Source organism: Lepus europaeus, chromosome 18 (assembly GCF_033115175.1).
Source record: "Lepus europaeus isolate LE1 chromosome 18, mLepTim1.pri, whole genome shotgun sequence".
NCBI lineage: Eukaryota > Metazoa > Chordata > Mammalia > Lagomorpha > Leporidae > Lepus > Lepus europaeus.
Genome location: NC_084844.1, coordinates 46,096,987 through 46,122,800, shown reverse-complemented (window position 1 = coordinate 46,122,800; position 25,814 = coordinate 46,096,987). Strand labels below are relative to the sequence as shown.

Sequence of the window (25,814 nt, the reverse complement as noted above, 5' to 3'; positions counted from 1 at the left end):
CCCTTGCACCCGCATGGGAGACCAGGAGGAAGCACCTGGCTGCTGGCTTCGGATCAGCACAGTGCGCTGGCCGTAGCGGCCATTAGGGGAGTGAACCAACAGAAGGAAGACCTTTGTCTCTCTCTCTCACTGTCTATAACTCTACCTGTCAAATAATAATAATAATAAAAAAAGTGTAAGGACACCAAAGATTGAAAAAACACATCAGCCTTCTCCTACCCGGGACCCACTATAGGTAACGCTAATTTTTAAAATTTTACTTTTTATTTCATTTTTTTTTTTGACAGGCAGAGTGGACAGTGAGAGAGAGAGAGACAGAGAGAAAGGTCTTCCTTTTGCTATTGGTTCACCCTCCAATGGCCTCCACGGCCGGCGCGCTGCGCCAATCGGAAGCCAGAAGCCAGGTGCTTCTCCTGGTCTCCCATGAGGTGCAGAGCCCAAGCACTTGGGCCATCCTCCACTGCACTCCTGGGCCATAGCAGAGAGCTGGCCTGGAAGAGGGGCAACCAGGACAGAATCTGGTGCCCCGACCGGGACTAGAACCCGGTGTGCCGGCGCCGCAGGCAGAGGATTAGCCTATTGAGCCATGGCGCCGGCCTAGGCAACGCGAATTAACAATGGCTCTCTTTGTCACTGAACTTTGGTGTCATTCTAGAATCTTTCTTCTTCATTTTTTGGGAAAGATTTACTCATTTACTTAAAACAGCAACAGAGAAAGAGGGAGACAGAGATTGATCTTCCATCTACCTGGCTTACTCCCTAAATGGCCCCAACAGCCAGGTCTGGGCCAGGCCAAAGTCAGGAACCAGTAACTTCATTTTGGTTTCCCACATAGGCAGCAAGAGGCCCAAGTACTTGAGCCATCTTCTGCTTTCTTCCTAGGCACATTAGCAGGAAGCTGGATTAGAAGCAGAGAAGCTGGGACTCAAATAGGCACTCCAGTAAAGCCACATACGCAGTGGCTTAACCTGCTGAACCACAACACCAGCCCCCAAAATGCTCCTTAAGACAGCACTACAACCAGTCACTCATAACCTGAAGTTAGTACAAAAGGTGAAACTGCTTGCTTCACAGCAGAAACTTCCATGTCACACCATGTTATCATAAGCTCCTTGAGAGCAGAGATCACGCTTATGCTACTTCTGCTTCCCCGGCCCACTGCGCATCTTGTGTGGTGCTAACTGTCATGCTGATGCCCGTATATACTTAGTTGATCAACTGCCACACTGCGCTCCTAAGGGATGGGCATGGACTGGTGGGGAGGTAGAGATGGATGGGGCTGGTGTAGTGGAGAACACGTAACAGAAGGCAAAGGAGTGCACTTCAGTCTTCCTTCGTATGAGGTTCTAATCTCCAAGCTGACAGTGGCAACCAAAACAGGGGCCAGAGCTCTGATGCGCGTTCACTTTCATCACTCTTCTCTTCCCCAGAAGCTTACTCACTTACTTCCTATTTCACAGTCAACTGATGAGTAGGATAATAAAACAACTGTGACCACAGAAGAGAGAGAGAATTCTCACTTTAAAAGAACTCTAGATATCGACATTTTTGCAGAATGTCTACTGGGTTACTTTTGAAATTGTTCTCCAGCACAGATGAGAAACAAATCCATCAGGAAAACCTTCCTCTCCACTCGGTGCATCAGCAGGCTTTGATGCCACCCATTAGAAATGGGGCCAGCAATGTTTCTCAGAAAAGGGAAAAAGTTACCCCAATGGGAATGGGTAAGGTTCATTAGTTGTGAAAAGATGATCCAATCAAAGATTGATCAAGTACTTATTATGTGGAGAGTTTAGTGGCCTGTACATTTAAAATATAAATGAATTTAAAAAAAAGTTATTTCTTCCATGCAACAATGACTCCCCTGATTCTTGGCATGGTCTTTGTGTAGGACCTGTGGAGCAAGGGGTGCATGGCTGAAGGACTAGAATCACAAGGAGGTGCCTCTCACACTTCAGAGCAAGTACAACCAAGTAGAGTTTATGAAAGGCAAAGTCCAGACCTGGCGCTGCAGGGATTAAGACACAGTTCCTGAAGCAGGTGCAAGGTGCAGTGGTTAAGCCGCCACTTGAGATACACATATCTCCTACTGGAGTGCCTGGACTCGAGTCCCAGCTCCATTCTCAATTCCAGCTACCTGCTGGTGTGTACCCTGGGAAGTAACGGGTTATAGCTCAAGTAGTTAGATCCTTGATAACCAACTAGAGATCTGGTTTGAGTTCTGGAGGCTCAGATTTGGTTGTTGCAAGCATTTGGGAGAGTGAGCCAACAGATAGAAAGGTATATCTTTGTCTGTCTGTCTGTCTGTCTCTCTCTCTGTCTCTGCTTCTCAAATAAGTAAATAAGTAAAAATAAGTAAACAGCCCTGACGTAGAAGGCATTATTGCCTCCATTTTGTAGATGAAGAAATCAGGGTTGAGAATATGAAGTTACTTCCCTAACATCACAGAATGTATTGGAGCTGGGTCTCACGCTAAGCTCTACCATGCTTTGAATTCAAAACTGTAAAATACTACACAGCTAGACGGTATCACTACTGTTACCTACTTTTCCCCCAGCTTAAAGAACCAAGGCATGGATGTGTGATTTCTTTTGTCCTCTTCTCTGCAGCTTGAGTTTTGTAGTCAAAGAACATTTAAGCATTTCAGGGTATCATGTGACACACTGTTGGGAGTTATACTGATAATGCCCTAGGAGTAGACTACTGCAGAGTGGTTATCAGTAGAGGGAAAGGTTAAAACAAGAGGGAAAAAACACCCCACTGAAGACTGGGCTTATCCACAGATGACCAAAGCCATTTCTACCAGTGGATCCGCAGTTAGCATTCACAGAAATAATCCATTGGAAAGTAAAGTAGCATTGGCACAAGGAGATGGTAGTTAGAGCGGTGGCAAGGGAGGTAAGGAAGGGTAAAGCAGCTGCAGACAGACTTCTGAGAGTTACAGAGCCTGCTCATCCAAGCACTCAGCTAACATGTACCTCTTCTGCTTCCCTTTTGTTGCCAACAATTTGGCTCTTGGGGCAGCCAGTGGTTTGGGCAGGGAAGGTTTGATTTGAGCACTCTGGGAGGTTGGTTACATATAGGTGAATGGAGCAAACAAATAAATATATTAAGCCAAGTTTCTCACTGTTGTAAAAGGTAGTTACCAACATGGAAAAGAAGAGGCTAAAATAAAACTATGATATTAGATTGGAACTTAAACTATCAGCAAGAATTCATGGTTTTAATATATAAACAGGTATAAAAATAGACACAGACATGCATGAGTAGATACAAGTATATTTATACACAAATGTCTTTCTTAGCCCTTTTACCTAACAGGACCTAGATGCAATGACATCCAAGCAGCAAGGAGCATTCCAAATGTCTAGAATTTGGTTTCTAAATACCATTTCCCATGAAAGGAATAAGGGATTCTTGGAAAAACAGATAATTCCAGAGATGGGATTAAAAAAAAAAAAAAAAGCTAAGATAAGCCTTGTATTTTTTTTGTTGTGCCTAAAAAGAAGAAAGTATTAAAAAAAAAATGACAGGCACATATAACAAGAATGAAGAACCGGCTTGCAGGGGTTCTTAGTGGCTAAATCTGGGACGATTTGGCATTAAAGTAAATAATTATGGATTCTGAGAGAAAAAGGATGACAGTAGAAAAACTGGTGAAATTCCAGTATGGTCTGGAGATTAGTAAAAAGTATTATACCAATGTTAACTATTAGTTTTGATAACTACCTATGTAAGATGTTAACATTAGAAGGAAGTAGGTGAAGAGAATACGAGAAAATTATACTGCTACTGAAATTTTTTGTAGGCACAAATATATTCTAATACAAAGTAAAAGAACAAAAAAGACAGCAATGTTAATAATCCCTTGAATAAAATAGGAACCCATGAGGCCATGCTGTTACAGAAGAATGTTGACATTCTTTTTTTTTATTTGACAGGTAGAGTTATAGACAGTGAGAGAGAGAGAGACAAAGGTCTTCCTTCTGTTGGTTCACTCCTCTAATGGCTGCTATGGCTGGCACTGCACTGATCCAAAGCCAGGAGCCAGGTGCTTCCTCCTGGTCTTCCATGAGGGTGCAGGGCCATTCTCCACTGCCTTCCTAGGCCATAGCAGAGAGCTGGACTGCAAGAGGAGCAACCGGGACTAGAACCTGGTGCCCATATGGGATGCCAGTGCCGCAGGCGGAGGATTATCCAAGTGAGCCACAGTGCCGGCCAAGAATGTTGACATTCTTAAAGGAGAATGTCAACTAACAGATGTAAAGAGATGACAACTAGACAAGTTATCAATTGGCAACCCTCTTAGTAATAAATGATTCAAGTAAGAATCATCAATGGATAGTAAAATAAAGAAGTGAACAATGAGAAAAAGCTATGATATAGTCTTAAGGATTCTCCTCAAACTTACTGTTTATTAATGTATCAAGAAAACTGGGAGACAACATCCTAATGATGTAATACAAATGAACATCAGAAATTATGATACAAATTGACATTGTGAACCTCCTGGTAAGCACTTTTTTTTTTTTTTTTTTTTGGACAGGCAGAGTGGACAGTGAGAGAGACAGAGAGAAAGGTCTTCCTTTGCCATTGGTTCACCCTCCAATGGCCGCTGCTGCTGCACCGCGCTGATCCGGAGCCAGGAGCCAGGTGCTTCTCCTGGTCTCCCTTGCGGGTGCAGGGCCCAAGGACCTGGGCCATCCTCCACTGTACTCCTAGGCCACAGCAGAGAGCTGGCCTGGAAGAGGGGCAACCGGGACAGAATCTGGCGCCCTGACCAGGACTAGAACTTGGGGTGCCGGTGTCGCTGGCGGAGGATTAGCCTATTGAGCCACGGCGCCGGCCCAAGCACTTCTAAGAATACAGCATCACTTTCACATCAATTATAAATCACAAGGAAACATCAGATACACTCAAACTGAGAGACATTCCACAAAGTTACTGGTCTATAAGCTTCAAAAATTTCAAGGTCATGAAACACAGAGACAAATTATTCTTCTGGATTGAAGGTCACCAAAGAGGAAAAATAAATGTAAGTTATGAAACCTGGATTGATTAAATGGCAATACTGGATCAATGTTAATTTTTTAACGTGGTTGTATGGCTCTATCCTTGTTTTTGGAAAATAAGGAATAATACATATTTTAAGGAATAATAGTTTGAGAATTCTAATGGTAAAAATGAAACACATTTGTGTACGTGTGTGTGAGAGAGAGATGGGAAAGGTAGCAATTAACTGAGAGATCTGGGTGAAGGATGTACAGGAGTTTCCTGTGTAGTTCTTGGAGCTCCCACTTCCTGCCTCTTCCCTGGGTATTGGCTCTATAGTTCTATTGCTGCTGCACTTTTCGCTAGGGTCAGTGCTGTCAGAACGTTCCCTGGGCAGGTGGAAAGCTGGGGAGATGAGGGGATGGACCCGTGCCAGGGCCAGCAGAAAGCTGAAACAACAATAAGGCCACAGACCCCCATAAGGGCCTCAGACACGATCAGAGTGAGGGCAGGGCAGGACCAACTCCTAGGCAGGCCCAGCTCCTGAGTACAATTTACTGTGTGCCGAGGTCCAGCATGTCACCTCTCCACCCTCACCACAGAGTCTGTGAGGGACAAAAAATCTGGCTCCTGGCTTCAGACTGGGACTAGCTTGAGGCCCCAGGCCAGTACGTGCAAAGCTCTGATGCAAATCGCGGTCTGTCTGGCATGCAGGCCCCCGCTCTTTCCCCTGTACTGTGTTGCATCCCTGTCACATGGAGTTTGTGACTGGTCTGAGACGTTCTTCTTTCACAGATCTGTGAGTCAGTGTGACGGAAAGAGTTCTGTTTTGCACAGTTAGTCCCCATCTGAGTTGCTTCCTCGGCTTCAGGATTCTTTGACTGAAGGGAGGAAGGGTTTCCTGGAGTTCCTTGAAATTATACTCAGAACTGTGTGTGAGTATATGTGGAATCCTTCTCTTTTTTGACAAGAGGATTTTCACTGGGTTCCAAAAGGATCCATGACTTCAAAAGGGTTGTCTGACTCTCTCCTTTGACAGATGAGGAAATGGAGCTCTTTAACTCTCATTGTAACTTCAAGCTTTTTCTGCTTACTCTGGAGCGACAACAGTACAACCTACGCAGTTCTCCTCGGGGTCGCTTCCGCTGCCTGCCTCGCGCTGTGGAAACATGCTAGGGAGGCCAAGCAGCAGGGTGAGAGGCCAGCACTGCATTTTTCATAGAGAAATGGAGACTCCCTAAGGAAGGAGGTCTGGCTTCAGGAACAATGAATGTACTTTGTATGAGGCAAGACTGCATGGAGAGTGGGAAAACGGCTCTCTAGCTCAGGTAGGCTTTGTGAAGGACGTGCTTATCTCAGGTATGCGCCTCACACCCTGGACCCCATAGCTTCTAAGTCTTTCTAAAATCAGATTCTGGATTGGTAAGAGGAGATGGAGTTTGAGCCAGGTGGGTCACTCTTAAACCTGGTAATGTGTACAAGCAAATAACTGACCCTTTCTCTTGACTCAGTGGTGTCTTACTAACTTCCTGGGAGGAAACTTGTGAATGCAGAAGGCAGTGCTCTCAAAGGATGAAAGAGTGACACTAACTACTGCCCCCTGTGCAGTAGCTGCACACACGTCCAATTGACAGGAGGAGGGAAACCAGCCTTTACAAGGCAAGCAACAGCAAAGCAACTTTTTTGAAAGTACTTATTTTAAGCTATTTTACAAAGTTCATGTAAAAAATCTGTATGTGGCCGGCGCCACGGCTCACTAGGCTAATCCTCTGCCTGCGGCGCCGGCACACCGGGTTCTAGTCCCGGTCAGGGCACCGGATTCTGTCCCGGTTGCCCCTCTTCCAGGTCAGCTCTCTGCTATGGCGCAGGAGTGCAGTGGAGGATGGCCCAAGTGCTTGGGCCCTGCACCCCATGGGAGACCAGGAGAAGCACCTGGCTCCTGGCTTCGGATCAGCGTGGTGCGCTGGCTGCAGCGTGCCAGCCGTGGCGGCCATTGGAGGGTGAACCAACGGCAAAGGAAGACCTTTCTCTCTGTCTCTCTCTCTCTCACTGTCCACTCTGCCTGTCCAAAAAAAAAAAAAAAAAATCTGTATGCATTTAAGAAAAGTGGAGAGGGAGGAGATGGGAGAGAGAAAAGGTGAGGGAGAGAGAGAGAAAGAATGAGAATGAACTCTCATTTGCTGATTCACTCCCCAAATGCCTGTAATGGCTGGGACTGGGCTGGGCTGAAAGCTGGCAGCTGGGAACTCAGTCCAGGTCTCCCACATAGGTGGCAAAAACTCAATTACTTGAGTCATCACTTATGGCCCCAAGGTTCAGCATTAGCAGGAAACTGAAATCAGGAGAGGAACCGGGTATGGAATCCAGACACTCCATCTAGAAGTGGATGTTTTAATTGGTGCTTCAACCACTAAGCCAAATGCCCCTTCTGGGATTTTAATAAGAAATATGAAGCAATTTAGAAAATCAAATAGGGGCCAGGGACCGGCACTATGGCAACACAGGTAAAGCTGCCGCCTGCAGTGCTGGCATCCCATATTGGCTCCAGTTTAAGTCCCAGCTGCTCCACTTCCAATCCATCTCTCTGCTATGGCCTGGGAAAGCAAAAGAAGATGGCCCAACTCTTTGGGCCCTTACACCCACATGGGAGACCCGGAAGAAGCTCCTGGTTCCTGGCTTCAGATTGGCACAGCTCCAGACATTGTGGCCACCTGGGGAGTGAACCATCGAATGGAAGACCTCTCTCTCTGTCTCTACCTCTCTCTGTAACTCTGCCTTTCAAATAACTAAAATAAAGTCTTTAAAAACAAAAAAATAGGGGCCAGAGCTGTGGCAGTGTAGTAGGTTAAGCCTCTGCCTGTGGCATTGGCATCCCGTATGGGCATCGGTTTGAGTCTTAGCTGCTCCACTTCCAATCTAGCTCCTTGCTAAAGGCCTGGGAAAGCAGAAGACGATGGCCACAGTGCATGGGCCCCTGTACCCAAGTAGGTAGCCTGGCTTCAGACTGGCCCAGCTCCAGCCACTGTGGCCATTTGGGGAGTGAATCAGTAGATGGAAGACCTTTCTCTCTGTCTCTCCCTCTCTCTGTAACTCTACCTGTCAAATAAAATCTTAAAAATAAAAAAGAATTTTCTCGGAGCTGCTGCTGTTCTCCTTCTGTCAGCCATGTTCTGGTTCTCCTACAAGCATTTGAAGCCCAGTCCAGTGCATCTCCAGTCAACCCAGCACAGAGAGGCCTCCGACAGCTACTCTGACAGCAGCACATGTTCAGGCAAGAGGAGGGGTCTCCCTCCTTGGCCAAAGCCCCTCACAGAAACCACAGATACAAATGTGCACACACTCTTCTGGCTGTGGAAAGTCGTGGCAGCAGCAGGCTCCTTTGTACAGATGTCTGGAACCTGTGAGCTTGTGAAAAGCATATACAGTAAATGGATGGTAAATACAATAAAGAATCCTTGAGTTCGCTGTTAGGTAAACAAACAAATGAGGGAGGAGGGAAAGCTCGTCCTTGGGGTGGAACTCCAGCGAGTACATGCAGGAGAGAGGACAATCAACATCTGGCGCACACTGCAGTAACAACTGCTTCAGGAGGAATCATCAAGGGACTAAACAAGAGTGGGCAGAAGCCTGATGAGAAACAGGAACTTTACACAGTCTCGAAGTCTCCCCTGCAAGAGACTGATTAGCTACAAAAAAAAAACAGTAACTCCAGGGTAGAGAAAGCTGGCCAGAAACACCACCTAAAGGAAGCGATCAAAAGGAATACTAGCAGTAAAGAGATGCATCGACCTAACTCCCGGAACGATGCACGGGGTCACATCCATGTATTCTTGCCAAAAACACATAACCTGGGCTTACTACAGAAGAAACATCAGCAAACTGAAGTTGAGGGCACTGTACTGAGTAGTTGGTGGATACTCTTTTCAAAAGGTTGAGGTTGCAAAAGACAGAAAAGACGATAAACTAACTATTCAAGACTAAGAAGGCCCGAGACCTAACTGCATGATTACAGATACCTGAACCCGAAATGGTACGTTAGTAAGACAAAGCTTTTTTCCTGATTTTGATAACTGTGGTTATACAAGATGCTAACATTCTCAGGGGGGAGGGTATGTGAGAACTTTTTTTTCTATTTTTGTAACTCTAACTTACTAGAAATGAAAAGTTAAGTTATACTTGAAAACATACACATCAGAGATTAGGCATTTTACCGTGTTAAGTACCTAATGCTGTAAGGCTTTCTGGGCTGACGTACACCAGGGCTCAACACCAAAATGGAAACAAGGGGGAGTGCGGGGATCCATATGGGGCCTTATTAGAGTCAAACTCCGGCTTCTGAGATTTACAGACACAATAAATAACATTGAAGAGATGTAAAAATACCCTAAATGGGTTTCCAGAGAGGGCCGCAGGCGCGCCAAGTCCCTCCTCCGGCTTCTGGAAACAGTTGTGCCCTTGTAAGACCCCGCCAAGATCAGAGGGGGTGAAAAACGCAGGCAGAAGACAGAAAAATGTTCACCACTCACTTGTCTTGGGACTCGATGTACACATAGAGATGAGGCTCAAAACACTTGGAAACAAGGCCGTGAAATGGATTGTCTGGGGCTTTGGGCTTCTTTGGCTGCAAAGAAAAAAAAAATAAAGAAAAAAGAACGCTATATTTGAGCAATCTTTGCAAAATTTCAAAAATAGTCACTTCAAAAATTCACATGAAGCTTCCAGGCAAGCGAACACTTGATGTCACTGTAGCAGGAGCACATCCTGCATCATGATCCATCCCAGGCTGTGCACCCAAAGCCAGCGGCTGTCTTAGTGTCATTTGCTTGCTTTGTATGTGGTGGGAGATTTACTGCGACTTTGATAACACGTGCATTTTTCCTTTGAAAGCTAGTCATCAGCTGACTGTTTTAAAAATTTAAATCCCGGGGCCAGCACTGTGGTACAGCAGGTTAAGCCACTGCTTGAGATGCTGGCATCCCATATGGGCACCAGTTCAAGTCCCAGTTGCCCCACTTCAGGTTCAGCTCCCTGCTGATGGCCTAGGAAAAGCAGTGGAGGGTGGCCCAAATGTTTGGGCCCCTGCCATCCATGTGGGAGACCTGGATGAAGCTCCTGGCTTCCACCCGCCCAGTGCTGGGCACTGTGGCCATCTGGAGAGTGAACCAGCAAAAAGAAGCGGGTTGCAATGGTTGGAGCTGTGCCGGTTATAAGGCTGCCGCCCTGCAACATCAGCCCCCAGAGTTACACAGAGAGGAGAGGCAGAGAAAGAGAGGTCTTCTATCTGCTGGTTCACTCCCTAGATGGCTACAACGGCCAGAGCTGTGCCAATCTGAAGCCAGAAGCCAGGAGCTTCTTCTGGGTTTCCCACGTGGGTTCAGGGGCCCAATGGCTTGGGCCATCTTCTTCTGATTTCCCAGGCCATAGCAGGGAGCTGCATCAGAAGCGGAGCAGCTGGGACTCGAACCAATGCCTATATAGGATGCCAGTACTATAGGCAGTGGCTTTACCTGCTACGCCAAAGCGCCAGCCCCAATAAATACATCTAAAAAATATTTCACCCCTGATGAATAGCAGCACATTGTGCTTGTGTGATTTAGAATTGATAAAATGTTTTCACACAATTTAATTTTTAAAAAAAGATTTATTTACTTGAAAGACAGAGTTACAGAGAAAGGTAGAGCCAGAGAGAGAGAGAGAGAGGCCGGTCTTCTATTCCACTGGTTCACTCCAAATGACTGCAATGGCCAGAGCTGAGCTGATCAGAAGCCAGGAGCTAGGAGCCAGGAGCTTCTTACAGGTCTAACCACGTGGGTGCAGGGGCCCAAGAAGTTGGGCCATCTTCTACTGCTTTCTCAGGCCATAGCAGAGAGCTGGATTGAAAGTGGAGCAGCCAGGACTCGAACCAGTGCCCATACGGGATGCTGACACTGCAGGCTGGGGCTTTAACCTGCTGTACCACAGTGCTGGCCCCCAAGATTTAATTTTTTTTTTTTTTTAACAGATAGAGTTAGTGAGAGAGAGAGATAGAAAGAAAGGTCTTCTTTCCGTTGGTTCACCCCCCAAATGGCCGCTACTGCTGGCGCTGCACTGATCCGAAGCCAGGAGCCAGGTGCTTCCTCCCAGTCTCCCATGCAGGTGCAGGGGCCCAAGCACCTGGGCCATCCTCCACTGCCTTCCCAGGCCGCAGCAGAGAGCTGGACTGGAGGAGGAGCAACCAGGACTAGAACCTGGTGCCCATATGGGATGCCGGTGCCGCAGGCAGAGGATTAACCTAGTGAGCCACGGCGCTGGCCCCTATGATTTAATTTTGATAGCCTTCATTTGTTCATTGATACTGTGACCAAGCACTTTGGTATAAAACAGTATCTCACTGACTTCCCACAACCATCTTCCATGCTCGTATTATGACTTATATGACACCTCAAGTCCTAGAGGTTCAGAGGCTGCTGTTTTGTTTTGTTTTAAAGATTTTATTTATTTGAGAGCCAGAGTTATAGAGAGAGGGAGAGACAGGGAGAAAGATCTTCCATCTGTTGGCTCACTCCCCAAATGACACAATGGCCGAGCTGGGCCCATCTGAAGACAGGAACCAGGAGCTTCCTCCAGGTCCCCCATGTGGGTGCAAGAGCCCAAGTACTTGGGCCATCTTCCACTGCTATCCCAGGCCATAAGCAGAGAGCTGGATCAAAGAGGAAAAACTGGGACTTGAATCAGTATCCATATGAGATGCTGGTGCCGCAGGTGGAGGCTTAACCAGTGGATAGAAGATCTTTCTATCTCTCTCTCTCTCCACCCCCTTCTCTCTATAACTCTGCCTTTCAAAGTAAATAAATCTTAAAAAATGTCTATTTTGTCTACAAAAGGATCCTTAGCTAGACTTCTGACTAGGGTTGATGCCACAGTATAATTTGGGCACAATCTGACACCCATAACACTGGGTGAATTGAACTGCTCACATAATTTTTTAAAAACTAGTTTGCTGAGCTAAGATTGACACAAAGAAAGCAGCAGGAACATGTATTGTGATGCAGCAGGGTTAAGTCACTGAATGGGATGCCTGTATCCTGTATCAGAGGCCTGGCATTGAATCCCACCTTCACTTTCTTTTTTTAAGATAGATTTATTTATTTATTTATTTGAAAGTCAGAGTTACACAGAGAGAGAAGGAGAGGCAGAGACAGAGAGAGAGTTCTTCCATCCATTGTTTCATTCCCCAGTTGGCTGCAACAGCAAGAGCTGAGCTGATCCGAAGCCAGAAGCCAGGGGCCTCCTCCAAGCATTCCTATGTGGGTGCAGGGGCCCAAGGACTTGGGCCATCTTCCACTGCTTTCCCAGGCCACAGCAGAGAGCTGGATTGGAAGTGGAGCAGCAGGGACTTGAACCGGCACCCAATGGGATGCCAGCACTGCAGGCGGCAGCTTTACCTGCACTGCCACAGCGCCGGTGCCCCACCTTCACTTCTAATCAAGCTTCCTGCTAATGTGCGTGGGAGGCAACAGATAATGGCCCAGGTGCTTGTGTCCTACCACCCATGTGGGAGACTTAGATGGAGTTCTGGGCAAGTAATGATTATCCTTTTCTGGTCATTTCAAAAATACAACATTGCAATGGTTAGAAACATTATGATAATGATCACTAAAAATTAAATGTCCATTTTAGGCACATCTCACTCTTGTACTTAGCCTGTTCTTTTCATCATCTAAGATTCCTGTGTCTACATTTTTTGGCAAAATTTCCAGAAACCCTAGTCCTTCCTAAGAATAACTGCAGTTTGCTTTAACCATCTGGAAGCCAATACTGAAAGCAAACCTTATAGTGGACTACAAGAGGGCCACACAAGACTGGTTCCCTGGGGTGTTTGGCACAGTTAAGACACTATTTGTTGGGGCTGGCGCTGTGGCATTGCAGGTTAAGCCACTGTCTGCAGTGACAGCATCCTATATGGGTGCCAGTTCGAGTCTCAGCTGCTCCACTTCCAATCCAGCTCTCTGCTATGACCTGGAAAAGCAATGGAAGATGGGCCAAGTGGTTGGGCCCCCGCACCCACATGGGCAACCAGGAAAAAGCTCCAAGCTCCAAGCTTTGGATCAGTCCAGCTCCAGTTGTCGTGGCCATTTGGGGAGAGAGCCAGCAGATGGAAGACTCTCTCTCCCACCTCTCTCTCTCTCTGCAACTCTGCCTTTCAAATAAATGAATCTTAAACAAACAAACAAAAAGACACTGTTTGCAACACCTGTACCCCATATTAGAGTGCCTGAATTGGAGTCCCAGCGCCTCTGCTTCCAGTCGAGCTTCCCACTCGTGCACTCTGGGAGATAGCAGATGATGGCTCAAGTACTTGGGTCCCTACCATTTATGTGGGAGACCTGGACTGAGCTCCTGACTCCCAGTTTTGGCCTGGCTCAGCCCTGTTGTTGTGGCCATTTGGGGGAGTGAACCAGACTATGAAGATCTGTCTTCTGTGTCTGTGTCTGCCCTTCTGCCTTCAAAAAACAAACAAAAAAACCCCACTGGTTCACTGAGTGAGTCTGCCGGACGTGGAGAGCTCCACTTCAGTGCAGATGCTCTGGGAGGCCTTTTGCACTTCTGCTCTGACGGTTATACGGAAGTAGCCCTCATCCCTTCCACTTTCCCAAGGCAATATCTCTTATTATTTTACACTTTTCAATAAGATGACTTGTCAAATGAATGAACAAATGTTACTTAATTTGTCTAACTTTGTAGAACTGGATATCCTGATTTTAGATTTGGAAAATATGACCACTATACCCCAAGGTCTTGATTAATTAAAATATAATGATGAGTAATACTTCTTTTATTCAAAAAATTTTTTTTTCCTACTGAAGGAAATATTCACACTTCTGTAGTATAACTTCCGGTAATCATAAATGGAAGCTTACATAATATACAATGTTGGCATTTTTAAAATGAACATGGACACTGCGTATTTGGCTCTACCAACTTACCAACAATGTTTTATCACTTTAAAATGAGTATATACTTATATTTGGGAATTCTCAGTAATATTCTTACAATTATTTCCCCCCAGGCTTGACACTACTTAAAAAAAGAAAAAAGAGTAACAAGAAAGTTGAGGAATGGGTGTTAATTGCCTGGCAAAAAATCAGAGACAGCAGTGATGTGCTCCTCTAAGGGCCACATGTGCAGTACTCCATATGGCCGGGAGGGCAACCGTGTAGACATCTGAGCAAGAGGGGCTTGGGCCAGTTTGCTGGCCCTGGTAATGTGCTGCAGTGATGCCAGCTGCCACCACTGGGGGACGCTCTGGAGGGGCACGTGCACCTTGTCACACTGCTGGCAACTTAGGAAGTCTAATTACTTTAAAATACAAAGTTTTTTGAAAAGTGGTTCAGAAGAGTTGAACCTTGCATGTGAAGAAGTTTCAGGAAAATCTTTATTTTGTTTATAGTTTCCTTTATGCACAAAAGAGACACACAATAAAAATCTGTCTGAATAAGTCTAAAGGGCTCATTCAGTACATTTAAAATGCAGATCCCAAGTGATAAGAGAAAATGGGTAATGGTCTTCCAACAAACATCTGTTTGTCAGTTTCCATAGGTCCTGTACTTGGGGTAAAGCCCCACAGAACACTCAGAAGGATGCATAACCAGACAGGGCTGGCATCCCAACCTTGCGTTTCCTTGCCTTTGTCCCCTTATGGTGCTCTTTTGCTGTGAGGACAGACTGCTTGGCCTTGTCACTGCGGCACCCACGTCAGCCTACCGTGAGAGTTGAAGCTCGAGGGTGATGGGAGTGACTGCCAAAGTTTCCTTTTTTTTTTTTTTTACTTTTTCCCCACAGGGCTGTCACCTATGGATATAGGTGCTTTATGACTGTGCTCATGCTTGGACAGTAGGTGCTGGAACCTCAGCTCCAGCTGCTGTCTCCCTTTCTACTCTCTAGCTCCAGCTTTAAGAATATACTAAGTCATTTAGTGGTACCATTCAGCTAGATTTCTGAGTCTGTGAATCCTGTCCAAAAGCTGCAGATGTTTAAGCTATTTCCTCCTGGAGTTTGATGGAATAATAAAAGGTTACTGTTGTCGCAGTAAGGAGGTCTGCAGCTGGTCCCATTTCCTTTTATTACTATCCAATGTAAACAGATTAAATCTAAGTGCTCCAATCACCAAAAGGGTACATTTTAAAACCAGAAATTCCTGACTTCTCATTCTTTCTTCTTATGCTTTGAGCACCCCCTACCCCTGCCCCCTTCCAGGTATCACTTTTTTTTATCTTTGGGAATATCTTGGCAACTGATTGTTCATAGCCTCTTCTTAACTAAATGCCTATCATCTACAGTAGTGAGCAGGGAGTAACCCTGACCTTGAGGGCCCCATGCCCTTGATTAAATCACCACTAACATCATGAGGCATCCCTCCCTGACACCAAACAGGGCTTCTGCTCTTCCTTGTGCCCAGCTCCAGAAGCCAACAGGCTGGTGGGAAGAGGGAGATGCTGGGGCTCCCACCTAACCACACACAGAAGCCCTGGGAGGTCGGGGTAGCATTGAGGAGGCATTAGTCACTGATGTGTAAGTTTTATTACTAATGAGTAACAGCTCACGGAATTGAGGACGGATCATCTAGTCCAGGGGTTTTCATTTTTTAAAGAGACATAAAAGGGCCAGTGCTGTTTCGTAGTGGGTAAAGTTGCCTTCTGCAGTGCCAGTATCCCATATGGGCACCGGTTCAAGTACCCTCTGTTCCACTTCCATTCCAGCTCCCTGCTAATGCACCTGGGAAAGCAGCAGAAGATAGCCCAAATATCTGGGCCCCTACACCCACGTGGGAGACCCAGAAGAAGCTCCTGTCTCCTGGCTTTGGATCCACTCAGCTCCAGGTGTTGTGCCCATTTGGGGAGTGAACCAGTAGATGGAAGATTCTCTAACTCTGCCTTTCAAATAAAATAAATAAATCTTTTTTTTTTTGACAGGCAGAGTGGATAGTGAGAGAGAGAGACAGAGAGGAAGGTCTTCCTTTTGCCGTTGGTTCACCCTCCAATGGCCGCCGTGGCCGGCGCACTGTGGCCAGTGCATTGCGCTGATCCGAAGCCAGGAGCCAGGCGCTTCTCCTGGTCTCCCATGGGGTGCAGGGCCCAAGCACTTGGGCCATCCTCCACTGCACTCCTGGGCCATAGCAGAGAGCTGGCCTGGAAGAGGGGCAACCAGGATAAAATCCGGCACCCCAACCGGGACTAGAACCCGGTGTGCCGGCGCCGCAAGGCGGAGGATTAGCCTGTTCAGCCACGGTGCCGGCTGATTTCTCTGTCTTTCCTTTTCTCTAACTCTGCCTTTAAAATAAATTTTAAAATCTTTTTAAAAAGTACATCTATATAGTGTATTAAAAAATCATTACCTGACAAATTTCATCTGGCAAAATTGACTTTATAGGTAAAGGAGACTCTCTGTAGCATCCAGTTTAGTAACATCCAGAAATGACTAGGCTAAAGAGCAACTTTTCATGGCAGCAATATCATCTGTGTTCAAGGGCACAATTCTGGACATGATGTTGGCAGCCCCCAGCACTGGGAAGACTGTGGGCCCTGCCCACAGCACATGTGCAGCAGGTGCAGGCAGCCCAGTGTGGGTAGAAGACACAGCATGGGAATGAGCTCTAAACCCAGGTCCCTCCCACCCGAGTCCTTGCTCACAAAATGTGAGAACTGAATTTCTGCAGTGAGAAGAAATCTTTTGTTTTCTCCTGTGACAGCAATAATTGGATAACTTTAGATCAATGACATCTAATCTGACACATTTCTGGGACACAGCCTCAGGCTACCCCTTTAGGTTTGTTCATGTACTTTTTACACTGGAGACTCACTTCTCTGTCCCCTACTCTTGATTCCTACTTTCTGACTTCCGGACCTGGCTTCCAGTCTGAGTCCTTCCACATTCTTTTCTCTTCTCTTTTTAAAGATTAGCTTATTTATTCATTTGGAAGGCAGAGTTACAGTAAGAGGCAGAGGCAGAGACAGATAAAAGTTTTCCATCCCAAATGGCCGCTATGGCCGGAGCTGGGCTGATCCAAAGCCAGGAGCCAGGAACTTCCTCTGGGTCTTCCACATGGGCAAAGGGGCTCAAGGACTTGGGCCATCTTTTACTGCTTTCCCAGGCCATAGCAGAGAGCTGGATCAGAAGAGGAGCAGCCAGGACTTGAACCAGCGCCCATATGGGATGCCAGCACTACAGGTGGCAGCTTTATCCACTACACCACAGTGCTGGCCCCAGCACTTCCACTTTCCAGCCAGGAAACTCTGGGAAAGTCACTTAGTGTCTATGAGCTACAGTTTCATCACCTGTAAAGAAGTAGGCATTGTGAAGACGAAATGAAATCTAGCACGTGAAAGACTTTCATATTACAAAGCATGATGAAAATGTGAGGTAAGCATCTTATAAGCATTTACTTGATGGACCAGACACATTTCAGAACCGCTCCTGGAAAGTCTATTCCTATAGCTCCTTCCAGGACTGTACACTACACCTACCCTCACCACGTCAGGAGCACAGGGCTAGCTGCAAAGTGCATGGCTATGCTTTCCCAGCCAGCCTCCCTCCTGGTGGTGTCTGTAGAAAACAACACTAGAAAATAATTCTCCCATAGCCAAGTGTAGAAAATTAAAGAGAAGGCCCACTAATCCAGAAAGGAAAAGTTCTGATTTATTGCTCTAACCTCTCTTGTCATAAAACGGCAGTGAAACAAAACCTCCATTCTGTAGGATGAAGGGAGAGGAAATTTAGAGTCGGACAGAAAAATCCAAAGGAAATTAAAGAGCTGGTGTGCTCTGGAAAGTAACTCTCCAAATATGCCATCGGCCACCTCGGTATTCCCAGGCCTCCCCAGCAGCTTCCAGACCTAAAGTGATCGGCTTACACCGCGTGGAGGTCTCTCCTGGCCGACAGTGCTGCTTACTTCCCTGGGATCTTTCAGCCTCTCACATCATCACGGTACCAGGTGACAGTACAATCAAAAGCTATGCTGACAAGTTCAGGAGATGAGGAATAAGGCAGAGCAGAATCCTGCTTGCCCCACCGCATGGGCGTGTAATCAAACTCGTGTGTGTTGCCAACTCCTGGTCGTGAGGCTCTTCAGGCGCAGAGGGGTGGGGAAGGAAGCGCTGCTCTTTCACTTGGTTTTCTACACACACTTTCAGATCAAGACCTTCTATACAGATCACCAAAGCTATAATTCAAATGAGGTCAATAGCAACAGAACCGTATCTGGAGCGAGCCTGTTCAGTTTCAGAAACATTGGGCAGGCTACCTGTGGTGATGTGAACCAGACTTACTTGATCGAGATCTCCTTTCTCCACTGGCAGCTCTTCCATCTCTGGTGCTGTGTCATCTTCCAGGAAGGGATTGGTAGATGAAGGTGGAGACTCGAGTTTTTTCTATTCAGAGGATATAAGAAAAAGATAGGTATTTTCTGAGCATACACAATAGCCTTCCCCATTGATCCGCTTTTCCCAAGATTCCCCAACAGCTATGTAATGAGAACTCATCTAATAAACAAGAACAGGCAGCGTGGACCACATTCTCACCTCTGGGCTTTGCTTTTCCAACTGCTGGAAACTTTATTATTCATCCCAATACTTGAATCCTAATCTGGCTAAAACTCCCACTCATCCTTCAGTCCTCAAATTAGAAGTCCTCTCTTCTGGGAAGCCTCCCCTATTTGTCAAGTTTGGGTCAGGGTCCCTGCCATGTGCTCCCAACCTACCCTGTATGTTCCTCATCCAGGTATTTATTAAGATATTGCACCTGTTCATTTTTCTTCTCCTCAGGAGATGTCATTATGACAGCAATCATGTCTGTCACATTCCCCACCCCCTTTCTGTTGCCTGACAGACAACAGATGCTCAAGAAACATGATTGAATGCAAATGCCAGATGAGTTTGAACTCAAGAACAAGCTATAATCTCATTTGTTCTAGGTTACTGACAAAAGTCCCTACCCAAATAAGTCCCATTACAATAATCACAATGATCCCAAATATGACTACTATTTCCAAAACCTATCACCGAGTGGGATCACAGGCCAGTGGGGAAGCTGAGGGTAGAGGATGGGGTTTCAGCTCTGACTGTGCTGTGCTGGCCAAGTCATCTAGCTTCTTTGAGCCACAGTAGCTTCATCTGCTGAATGAGGACATAGCCACAGCACTGTCTGAAGGATCAAATGTGATAAACTATGTGAAACCCTAGGAGCAGCACATGACACATGTAAGGGTCATGATGATACTAATTCCACTGCAACTACATAATGGAGACAGCACTTGGGACGTTTTCACATTGACCTAGGGATGTTGCTTACACCTATGAGTTGAGTTTTAGCAGAAATGAAGCCAAGTGGACAAGTAGGAGAACTGGGACTGGGCGGTGCTGGGGATGAAGGGATGGGGCATGGAATGGCTCTGTGGAGACAAGAAGCCAAGTGGAAATGGAGTTTGTAAATTTGCTCTGACATTTTAGCATACGCCAGAGCAGCAAGTTGAGCTAATCCCTACGCCTAGAGGGACAGCACATGGGCTGTGGTGTGAATGACTTCGCCAAGTGCCAAGACATCTTCTGGAGGTATTAGAAATAAAACCAAGAGCAAAAATAAAAACCAAAGACAATTCCGTTTACAATCATTTAAACTATTTAATTCCTGGCCAGAAAGCTTGGATGTTGTTACGTAGATAGATATAGCTTCAGTGGATGAGGAAAGCCTTGCACTGATTGCATTAGCTTAAGGTAGGCATTAGTAACACAATGATTTTTGTGGTATCCTGGTGACAGATGATACCGTCTGACAATCAGGCATTTCAAATATGCATACTGCCAATTTTGGCTTCTTTGCCTGATATGGGGAAAAAATTCCTATTAAACTTAAGGCTATTTTTAGAAAGTTTTAGTTGTCTTTTTCCAGAGTTGCTGGTATTTTAGGGAAAGAGGAATATTGAGAAGGGAAATCTACCAAGCCTAAGCTTTAACAAAAACAACAAAAATTTACATTAGGAGAAGGTGTTTGGCATAGTGGTTAAGACATCACTTGGGGGCTGGCACTGTGGTGCAGTAGGCTAAGCCTCCGCCTACAGTACCAGCATTCCACACAAGTGTCAGTTCATGTCCCGGCTGCTCTTCTCCTCTTCTAATCCAGCTCCCTGCTAATGGCCTGGGAAAACAGCAGAAGATGGCCCAAGTGCTTAGACCCCTGTACCCATGTGGGAGACCCAGAAGAAGCTCCTGGCTCCTGGCTTCAGATCAGCCCAGCTCCAGCCTTTGTGGACATTTGGGGAGTGAACCAGCAAATGGAAGATTTTTTCTTTCTCTCTCCTTTTCTGTCAATAGCTCTGTCTCTCAAATAAATAAATAAAATCTGAAAGAAAGAAAAAAAGACAACACTTGAGAGGCCTATATCCCCTATCAGAGTGCCTGGCTCAAGTCTTGGCTCCTTGGCTTCCAATCCAGTTTCCTGCTAATGTGTACCCTGGAAGGTAGCAGAGGATAGCTCAAGTACTTGGGTCCTACCACCCACACAGGAGACCTAGATTGAGTTCCAGGCTCCTGGCTTCAGCCTGGCCCAGCCAGGTTGTTGTGGGCATTTGGGGGAGTGAATTAGTGGAGGGTCTCTCTGTCTCTCTCTCTTTCAAATAAAATTAATACATAAATTTAAAAATTGTTATAAAACTAAATTAGTGAATAGCATTGGACTACTGGCTTACTCAAGGTTTTTGGCTCATACCACTGAGCTGTGTCACTGATTCTCAATCTTCCAGTGCTCTATAAATGTGGAGAGCCCATGAGGGTAGCAGGAACCTAATCACCTAACCAACACTAGCTGGCAGGAAGAGGGACTTAGGAGCCAGAGGTGGGGATTGAACCCAGGTACTCTAATGTGGAACACAGGTATCTCAACAACTAGGCTAAACACCTACCCCAGTAGGATTATTTTCTTCTTACTGGAATTGGGCAGTCACTGGGGATTTTAAACAAGGAAGTGAAATGATCTCATTTGGATTTTAAAAATATCATTACACTGCCATGGGAAGAATGAACCATAATGGAAGAAAAGGCAAGGGCTGATGGGGTACTGGATTAAGCTGGAGATGTGGAGATAGAGAAAAGTGGCCAGGCTTGGGACATAATTAGGTGACAGAGCCAAGATGATAGCTGAGAAGACATCAGGGTGAAGGAAGGAAAGGAATGAAGGATCATCCACTCTGTAGCCCTAGCAACAGGGTGGCTGGTACCGCCATTAACTGAGATGGGCATAGGCAGCAGTGAAGGCACAAGCCCTGCAACCTGGGTCCAAGGCCAGGCTCCACCACGTGGATGTGTTGTTTAACTTCTCTAGGCCTCAGGTTTTTTTCCTTTCCTTTTTTTTTTTTTTTTTTTTTTTAAGATTTATTTATTTATTTGAACGTCAGAGTTGCACAGAGAAAGGAGAGGCAGAGAGAAAGGAGAGGCAGGGAGAGAAAGGAGAGGCAGAGAGAGAAAGAGAGACAGAGATCTTCCATCCGATGGTTCGCTCCCCAATTGGCCCACAACAGCCAGAGCTGTGCTGATCCGAAACCAGGAGCCAGGAGCTTCTTTCAGGTCTCCCACATGGGTGCAGGGGCCCACAGCAGAGAGCTGGATTGGAAGTGGAGCAGCCGGTTCTTGAACCAGCGCCCATATGGGATGCTGGCAAACTTCAGGCCAGGGCATTAACCCACTGCACCACAGTGCCAGCCCCATAGGGCTCAGTCTTATTTGTATCAGGAAGGGATATTAACATCCCTCTCACAGAGCTTCATGAGGATCAAATGAGGTCCTGTGTACCATACATGAGACATAATGCACATAAAGCACCTTAACATACCTGTTGGCACAGAGTAAAAAAGTTCAGTAAGTAGCTTTCCTTAGGATATAATAGGGGTGAGCAACTAACTAATTGCTGTGACTCTCTTAAGGAAGCAACCTGCAGAAGGGAAGTAGGTCAGAGTGCAGAACTAAGTCTTTAAAAACATTTCTTTTAGGGGCCAGGGCTGTGGCAAGAAAAGCCTCTGCCTACGGTGCCAGCATCCCATGTGGGAGCCGGATGAGTCTTGGCTGCTCCAGTTCCAATGCAGCTTCCTGCTAATGTGCCTGGGAAATCAGTGGAAGATGGCCCAAGTACTTGGGCCCCAACACTCTTGTGGGAGACACAGAAGCTCCTGGCTCCTGCATTCAGACTGGCCCAGCTCCAGCTGTTGCAGCCATTTGGGGAGTGAGCCAGTGGATGGAAGATTTCAGTCTGTCTCTCCCTTTCTTTGTAACTCAGCCTTTCAAATAAACAAATAAATCTTAAAAAAATTTTTTTTCTTTTGAGCATCACAAATGAGATCCTGATCCTGCTATCTCATCTCGTTGGGATCTCTCCAAGAAATGAAAGCAAGGGACCCATTAACTTACAAGTGCAAATGCACAGTGAGTCACTCCCTCATCTATAGTGATATCCTCATAATACTGCATAGATCACCACCCTGTTGATAAATGTTTTATTATGAAACCCTGAGGTGCACATACAGATTTCTGCTATGTAGAGAGCTACACAACTGCCCAGATGGATTTGCTTGTGATGAAAGAACAAGCCTTTGCAGCAAGCAATCACTGGTACAGCTCAGACCTTTGTGCAGGAGCCCTGTTGTCAGAGCTGGCCAGACCACACTTCTCATTCCTGCTCTGCAGCTGTCGTGGACCACAGAGAATTACTAGTTTGGGGTTAGATTTTAAATAACTCAAATGACATATTCCATGAACTCCATGGTTGCTAAACGAAGCTAAAAATTTGCCAAGAAGTAGACGACTTCCCAATTAAAAAAAAAAAAAATTCATTCTTTTTGCTTCAAGTGATTTCACGTCCATACAGAGAGGTAAAATTCTTCATATATTTAATTAATTTCTACTGATTAAATGACATGGGATTTCCAGCAACTCCAAAGCAATAAGGGCCACAGGACAGCCAAGCTGTCTAATTTACTGTTAGGAAGAGCGAGTCTGGCTTTAGTTATGAGCATACCCATGCCTGAGTCTGCCTGCACAAATCCCTTTTTGGGGCCCTAACTGGACACGTCAAATTATCAAAGAAGGAACTCTGAAATTTAAGACTAATTTTTTTCCTTTCCCTTGAGGAGAAAGGTTTCAGTTATGAGATGAAAGTACCACAATTTCTGCGTTTCTCATTCCATAAATTTTTCACTCCAGCCCAATTCCTGGTATGTCTATAAAGAAATGGCCTGAGGGCTTTTGCTGATAGTCAAGATTGTAAGCCCAGGACTATGCACACCTGGTGTTTACTACGTGGGACCACTCCCGATACCACATGTGCTCATCTTAGATTGTGACAGTTATTACAGCTTGCTTTCTCCTCCTGGACCATAAACACCTGCCTGATTCCATTTTCTCATCTTTCCCCAAGGTCCTCCATAAAGAGGAAGCATCAGAATCATTCATGAATAAATGTTGATCATTTATAAAGTTCTCAAAATCCTCTTCAGAAACACGGGAAACTCTATTTTTTTGTAAATGAAACAAAAAGCCTATATATGTGTGTACACGCACGTTTGTAAGACAGCACCTCAAACATATACCCCAAATTATTAAACAGTGGATATCTCTGAGAAGATGGATTTAGAGCAGCCAAGAAAGATCTGCCTTTTAAAAATTTATTTGAAAGACAGAAAGAGAATGAGAGAGACAGAGACAACTTTCATCTGCTAGCTCACTCCCTAAATGTAAGCCAAGAGCCAGGAACTCACTCCTGGTCTCCCATGTGAGTAGGAGGAACCCAATCAAATCACTTTAGCTATTACTGCTGCCCACAAGGGTCTGCATTAACACAAAGCCAGAGTCAAAGTGGTATGGGTATGAAATCCAGGCACTCAGATATAGGACACAGGCATCTTAACCAGCATTTTCACGGTTACGTGAAATGCCCATCTTAGCTAGATTTTTCTTTTAAAACATTTTATTTTGTTTGAGCTTTTAACAAACATGTGGCATGTGTTACTGGGTTGGTTTTTTTTTGTTTGTTTGTTAGCTGAAAGAATACATTCAGGGTTTGGTGTTGTGGTGCAGCAAGCCAAGCCACCACTTACAAGGCTGGCATTCCATACAAGAGCACTGTTTTGAGCTGTGGCTGCTCAGCTTACAACCTGGCTCACTGCTGAATCACTTAGGAAGGCAATGGAATATAACCCAAGTGCTTGGGCCCCTGCCACCCATGTGGGAGACCTGGGTGGAGTTCCCAGTTCCTGGCTTTGGTCTGGCCCAGCCCTGGCAGTTGTGGCCATTTGGGGAGTGAACCAGCAGATGGAAGATCTCTTTCTCTCTGCCACTCTGCCTTTGAAATAAACTTTTTATTTTTTAAAAAAAGAATATTTACCTGATGAAGATGATATATAACTAAACTCATGCAAAATTTTTCTAAAAGTCTTAATATTTTTAAATTGCACTATAATTCATATAACATAAAATTCACCATTATAATCCAGTGGCTGTAGGTATATTCACAAGATTGTGCAACTCTCACAACTTCCTAATTCCACAGTGTTTCTTTACCTTGAAAAGAAACCTCACACCTATGAGCTGTCTCTATGGGTCGGCCTAGTCCAGACATTTCATGTCAGTGGAATCATGTAGGATGCGACCTTCTGTGCCTGGACTCTTGCATTTGGCATACATTTCCCACATTCAGCCACTTTGTGGTATGTGTCAGTACTTCATTTATTTTTATGGCTGAACAATATTCCATTATATAGATATTCCACATTTTGTTTATCTTTTAGTCCATTAATGGATATTTGAGTTACTTACACCTTTTGGCTCTTGTAAATAGTGCTACTATAAACGTTTGTGCATGAAGTTTTTATATGAACATATGTTTTAAATTTTCTCGAGTGCATACCTAAGAGTAGAAACTTGAAATTAAAAAAATCAGGGGCCTAGCAGTTAAGATACCACTTAGGACACCCATATCCCATATCAGAGTGTCTGGGCTTGAGTCCTGGGTCTGCTCCTGACATTAGCTTCCTTCTAATGCAGACCATGGGAGGCAGCAGGTGACAGCTCAAGTACTAGCACCCTGGAGACCTGGATTGTGTTTCTGGCCCCCAGCTTTGGCCTGGCCCAATCCTTGTGATTGTGAGTAATTGGGAAGTTAAGCACCAGATGGATGCCCTCTGTCTTGTCTCTGACTCTCAAATAAAAAAAAAAAAAAAGAGAGAGAGAGAGAGAGAAACATTTTTTTTAAAGTTTCAAATGGCTTTGCCTTTTTCATTTGTCAGAGTTAATCCTTTATATTAGACATCCATGCATTAACATTGTGAGAATGACTGTCTCTTTTGATTCTTTTTTTTTTTTTAAAGATTTTTTTATTTATTTACTTGACAGGTAAAGTTACAGACAGTGAGAGGGAGAGACAGAGAGAAAGGTCTTCCTTCCGTTCACACCCCCAGATGGCCGCTACGGCCGGCGCGCTGTGCCGACCCGAAGCCAGGAGCCAGGTGCTTCTCCTGGCCTCCCATGTAGGTGCAGGCGCCCAAGCACTTGTGCCATCCTCCACTGCCCTCCTGGCCCACAGCAGAGAGCTGGCCTGGAAGAGGAGCAACCAGGACTAGAACCCGGGGCCCATATGGGATTCTGGTGCTGCAAGCGGAGGATTAGCCAAGTGAGCCACGGCACAGGCCCCTTTCTCTTTTGATTCTAATAGAACATCACTAATATCAACAGTCACTGAGAGGAGAAACCAAGTTGTTACACTCAAAAGAACAGAAAGAATAGGAATCCAGATAGCAGTTTCAAAC

General features: G+C 45.5%; 1 protein-coding gene across 1 annotated transcript in view; it reads right to left on the bottom strand.

Annotated features, from left to right (window-relative positions):
* The window catches only part of VPS53 (VPS53 subunit of GARP complex), a 150,738-nt gene that overhangs the window by 47,630 nt on the left and 77,294 nt on the right, over positions 1 to 25,814 (bottom strand). Inside the window, exons 12-13 of the mRNA XM_062215673.1 lie at positions 18,298 to 18,399; positions 9,520 to 9,614 (exon numbers count right to left, since the gene is read on the bottom strand). Coding sequence (XP_062071657.1) covers positions 9,520 to 9,614; positions 18,298 to 18,399 — 197 coding nt within the window. The remainder of the gene's footprint in view (positions 1 to 9,519; positions 9,615 to 18,297; positions 18,400 to 25,814) is intronic.